The sequence below is a fragment of the Gadus morhua genome, chromosome 15, assembly GCF_902167405.1.
Source record: "Gadus morhua chromosome 15, gadMor3.0, whole genome shotgun sequence".
Taxonomy (NCBI): Eukaryota; Metazoa; Chordata; class Actinopteri; order Gadiformes; family Gadidae; genus Gadus; species Gadus morhua.
Window position 1 is genome coordinate 3,762,652 of NC_044062.1, and position 6,000 is coordinate 3,768,651.

Here is a 6,000-nt window from a genome sequence, read left to right on the forward strand (position 1 = left end):
ACATGGCGCAACCACATGCACACAAAACGCAACCACATGCACACAAATACCAACCGCAACCATGCACACTCCACCACACATACACACACACACACGTATACCCACGCACATTGCAGCCACGCACGTACACACACATTGCAACCACAAACCAACACATAACGCAACCAGGCACATACACCCACAGACACACAGACACACACACCCCGACAACACACACACACACACACACACACACACACAGAGCAACCACAGTAGAAGACAAAGACAAGCAGTGGAGGAAGAGGTTACAGCGATGGTAGGTGTACGCATAGACGGAATCGCTTAGTATTATTAAGTCGCCTTAACCGATGCTGGGATCAAAAGCGACTCCTGTTTTTGTTTTTAATTCACCTCCCTCTGCCTGATCGAGCAGGTAGGCGTGAACCGTCCCGTACAAGAAGGACGCCAGGTAGACGGTGGATATTAGCGTTCAGACCCAGTACCCCCTTTGGCTGCGAGTCAAACCCCCTAACCACCGGGCTAATCCGCCCCTCTCCAAACACAGTGATTAAAAAACTCTGTACGATTAATCACAGTTTGCCGTTCCCCCCCCCCCCACACACACACACCCTAATCAGGGGCAGGCCCGGCATTTGGTGCGTTTAAGCACAGCTTCAGCCGTCGGCGAAGGCTTGGGGTCGGCGGGATTACTAATGGCGCCGTATCGCCGACTACCCCCTGATGTGACTCAGCACCGAGAGGTGATGATAGCGCCGTGACGTCTCTGTCTCCGGATCTCTTATCAGCGCTCCGTCACTGGAAGCTGAGTATTCCCCTCGGAGGCGGTCAGTAAGGGAACGGCGCCAGCGGCGGACGGCTCGACCCGCGTTGAGCTCGCCCTGCCCGCAACTTTTTCCACCCGACGCCGTTTCTATCCCCGTCCCCTGTGAGGGGGGGGGGCGGTGAGGGGAGGGGAGGGGGTGGAAGGGGAGTAAGGGGGGAAGGGAGGGAGTGTGGAGGAAGGGAGGGGGGGGGGGGGGCATTAGCTGAAGCAGTCACACCAGACTTCGCCCCCCCTCCTCCATAAAGTCACGGTTCCCCTGGAACCTTTTCATGCTGTGAGCCGTTGATTGACTCATTTGTTTTACCTGCCATCTGCAATTCATTATCGCCGCAGCCGGCGGAAGGACCTATTGCCGTCTCCCAAATACCCCCCCCCCACCCCCCACCCCCCACTTTTTTCTTCTGCATTTTCTCGCGTACATCAAGCGAGCGATGCGGGACGGCCGAGGGCACGGAGCGGCTACCTGTAGCCGCCGAGGAGGTCCACGCAGGTGGCGTCGTTGGCGCACGGCTGCGACGCGCACTCGTCGATCCCGCGCTGGCAGTGGGGGCCCTCCCAGCCCGCGCGGCATTCGCACTCGTAGCCCTGCGGGAGGAAGAGGGGCCCGTCGGCAGCACATGAGGCATCAGGGTCGGATCAGAAGCGACGTACGGTTGAGGGGCCTTGCTCAGGAACGAATAGGCCCGAGATCAAACCCCAGGACCAAGGCCGCACCTCCAGGCTGCAGGACAGCTTTATGCCCAGGGCCATCGCAGAACTGAACAGCCATGCCCAGCCACTCCCCCCCCCCCCCCCCCAACCCCACTAGCTTACACAGCTGCACTTTAAATCGACTCTAAATACATGGGACTCAATGTTGCCTTGACAATGTTTTCTTAAATGTGTCTTTTATTCTGTATTTAATACTATTTATTGTGTGAGCATTGTTCTAAATTTTGTTGCATGCATCTATTGCACAATGACAATGAAAAGTTTATTCTTGTCTATTCTTTTAGTTGAGAGCAGTGCAACAACCGTGCCGTTGCAGTATGGCGGCTTGACTGTTGTACTGGGGTTAATTCCAATGAAAAACCAGATCAAACACTAATGTTCATCGTTATATAGCACCGTTAACTCTCGTCAACAGCCGCCTTTGCATGTCATAATATCCTTGTTTGCTAGCGTCTTAATGTATGCTCTTCTATATCGCACCCTTAACTCTCGTCAGCACTCGCCTTTGCATGTTATAATATCCTTGTTTGCTAGCGATTTAATGTATGCCGTTTTATCGTATCCATATTTTTATCTGGAGAGCACTTGGTGCGTAAGGCTTCTCATGAATAACCTTTATTATAATGATTTTATACAGTTGTGATTATATACTCGACTATGACTACGACAACTCAAATGTGCTTTACGTGAAACAAACACATACTTGCTGGTAGAATTACAATGTCGTTGCTCAGAACGACCCTGTGTTTTACCGACGCACTTCATAAATAAACTCTTGAATCTATAGCTTGATGCTCTTTGATGCAGCAGAGATGCGGTGCGTGTGCAGAGCTGGAGAGGAATTCTCCACTGGCTCTTCTCAGGTTAGACACGCACACTTCATCATCATCGAAAGCCGGATTACTTAACACAACTATTAAGCGGTACTTCAACCGACAACCCCGGATGAACTTCTGTGACTTAAGGGCTAAACCCATTTATCTTTGACACTGTTGAAATGTAATCAGTGTTGAAATGGTCATGTGCTTGATTGAATTTGGCAGGAAGAAATAAACGAAAAACCGTTACGACTTTTCTTGAACTCAAACCTCCTCCCACTCAAAGAGATTTCCACAGTGGGAATCTCTTTAAAGTGTGAGAAGAATCAGCCTTGGCTTCAATTTTTCAACCAGTTTCTACCATGCAGATGAATTCCTCCTCTCACCCCAGCATCACATGAGAATCCTGCTTTTTTCCCTCCCTCAGTGTAAAAAATGTACCAGAGATCCCTTTCTTTCACCAGAATACCAGAGTATTCTTTCCTCCAATACTTCCATTGTATGTAATTTCCTTTAAGTACACGCAAATATTACAACAAGTGATGTTCACCAGAGCCATCTCCTGTGTTTAATTAAATCACATATGATATTTAAATTAAAGATGACACGAAACATATAGGGAGACCACCCACTATGCTAATGAAATATTCACGCTCTGCCAAATCTTTAAAGGAGTTTCTAATCCAGCGCGCTGACAATTTACCCCTATGGTTTACCGCCCGGATCTCTATTACAATAACTCATCCAGGCATGGACGCTGATTATGCGGTTGTGTGTGTTTTTCACACTCTTTTTTTTTGCGGAGCTAGTTTTTCTGCGTTTGCATAGAAAAAGAGACAGGGGGCGAAGTGAGGGGGGGGGGGGTGGGGGGGGTTATGGTCAAGGCGCGGCATCAGCGGTATAAAAAAAAAATCCTAATTGCCGACAGCATTTCTATCCTGAACTCTAATGGAAAGCGATGATGGGATGGGGGCTAATCTGTACTTTACATGCTGGAGGGGGGACACATTCAAATTGCATCTGATATAATTTGTACACTGCAGGTTGTGGTAGTGGGGGGGGGGGTGTTGGGGGGAAAGGCACGCCGTCATCACATGATAAATGAGATACCTCCGGGAGACTCCAGTTGCTTACCCCTGGCACCGGAACATAATCTCATTTTTGCTGCTAAGTCACCTTCAGGGAGAGCAGTTCTCCAAAATAAGCTAAACCTGCGTGGGACATAATGTTCGTGGAGAAAGGAATAATTGCAGTGTAAACAAGACTGTGTGGTGATTCCGCTTCCATTAAAATTGACATGTAGATAGAGACGCTTTTATGCTCGACCATGCCTTTCGATGAAATATTGGACCGAGCATCATTTGAATATAAATCTGGCCCTCTAAAAATAGGTAAATATTCAGCTTTTAGTCTAGCTTGCTTCTATTGCTGAACCTAACTTAGTATTTGTAATGCATGCAAAACCCTGCAACAAAAAGAAAATCTCCAAAGCTTGTGCACGATGTGTGATAATTTGCCAGAGTATCAGCATTGATAGGAGTATTGTTATCTGGGAATTATTGTTAATTTTTGTGAGGCACAACCTCTTCTATGGGAAGTCCATAATGAACAATCAGCACCGAAAAACGTTGCTGCATTTAGCTGCAATTAGCCCTGAATTGCTTCATCTTACAAATAATTAAATGTTTTGTTTTTCAAAACATAAATGCACGTCTGGTTAAGGAGATTAAAAAAAAGCCCTGGTTGGAGACATTTTCATTCCAAATGCACAGCTTGCGAGCAGCAGGAATATCCTAGGCTCCTCCAGTGCAGATGCCACATGTGTAGGGAAAAGGTTTGAAGTCGTGGTTAACATTGCCACGTATCTCTCTGCACAATTTCATCACACACGTGCTCCCTGAAGCCCAATTGTGTAACTGAATATCGCCTTGCCAGTAACTCCACGGTAAATATCAACCGTACAAACCCATTAAATGCTCTTTAGAACCACAGAATATGATTTAGAATGCCGGGATTGTTAGAGTGCCAACCAGTCGGTCTCCATTGAAACTTCTAAAACGTAGAAGAGGTGAACATTAAAAGCCCTGCACACAGAATACGGAAAAATCAATGTTGCACGACATTAACAATAACGACATTGTGTCGGACACTATTCACCTTCTGAAGAATCTCAGGAACATACTTTAATGTTCGTTAAATGTTATACAATGTATAAAGTACATTCAAACGTGGGGCAAGATGGTATAATGGCTAGGGTGCTCTACTCCCTGGCGAAAGGTACGGGGTTCAATGCCCAATATCGGCAACTTAACCTGTAATCATCTTCGAGCGAGATGCCTAACTCCTACCTGCTTCTCAATTCCTCCTATATGAACTCACTCTCAGTCTCATCGGAACAGAAGTAAACAGATAAGACATTATTATATTGATGGTATTATGAATAATGGCTATATTCAGACTCACAACTCCATAGACAACGCGTGTGTGGGCGGTTATTCCCTGCTCATATTTCCATACACCTCCTGCGTATTCAGGAGCCTGCGACCGGCCTTTCATTAGCGAATTCATTACTCCCTGTTTGCTTTCATTACCCTGGTGCTGTTTCCTCATTTTTATTTTTTTTCTAAAAATGTTCAGTCACTCAAAATGCCAATAGCCCAGGGGCCAGAGAACACTAGGGGCCCCGGTGTGTACTCACCAAGTGGAGGTCCCTGCATAATGAGTTGTTGTTGCAGGGATTGCTTACACAATCATCAACGTCGTGTTCGCATCGCAATCCCACGAAGCCGGGGCTGCACAGGCAGTAAAACCCGTCCGCCGCTGAAAGAGAGAGCGCCCGGGGTCAGCCCAGAGTCACACCGTATTTCCCTCAGAAAATTCATCGCCGGCCAACATTAACACCCCTTCCATAAAAGCCGAATGCTGATTCATCTGTTTTTAATAGACATTTGCTTTTTTTTTCTACGTAGACGTATATATTTCCCCGTGAAGCACGCATTGTGAGGGCGCTTTTATTGAAAACACGTTTGCACAAATCCACGTTTAAATTCCACGCTTTCCTTTTTTTTTTGTAGCCCCGCTCAGTTTAATTTTGCATGGTTTGCATTTTTTTCCTTTACGGTAACAATAACCTCCCACACTCATAACGTCGCACAGCAGCAGGGGTGAAACACTCAACGTTATATATGGCATCTATAATACAACAAAACCACGTCTTTGTATTGAAATGCCACAAAACTCCTCCCCGCCGTGCTCAGGAGTTGGAACGCGCCCGGAGATCTGCATGCCCCGGCCCCTGCCCCGTCCTACATCACTAACGCAGTTAAAGAGAGAGAGATGCATCCTCTCCGACTCCATCACGACAGGGGGGGCGTCAGTCATGCGTGTGTGTGTGCCTGCGTGTGCCTGCGTGTGTCTGCTTGTGTGTGTGTGTGTGTGTGTGTGTGTGTGTGTGTGTGTGTGTGTGTGTAGAGTGGTGGTGGTCGTGGGGGTACACACAAGCCAGCCAGTGACAGAGGTAATTGCGGTCCTTACAGGAGTGAATTTATTACGTCCCCCCCCCCCCCCCCCCCTTGTCCCCCAACGAGTGGTCCCAGGATTCTTCATTATCCCAAAGATTTACCACGTAATCTATGCTGTCACTCTGTC

The 6,000-nt window shown here is 47.5% G+C and overlaps 1 protein-coding gene across 1 annotated transcript in view; it reads right to left on the minus strand.

Annotated features, from left to right (window-relative positions):
• Positions 1 to 6,000, minus strand: part of eys (eyes shut homolog) — a 130,188-nt gene that overhangs the window by 79,808 nt on the left and 44,380 nt on the right. Inside the window, exons 23-24 of the mRNA XM_030379716.1 lie at positions 5,051 to 5,172; positions 1,287 to 1,408 (exon numbers count right to left, since the gene is read on the minus strand). Of these exons, the coding sequence (XP_030235576.1) occupies positions 1,287 to 1,408; positions 5,051 to 5,172 (244 nt within the window). The remainder of the gene's footprint in view (positions 1 to 1,286; positions 1,409 to 5,050; positions 5,173 to 6,000) is intronic.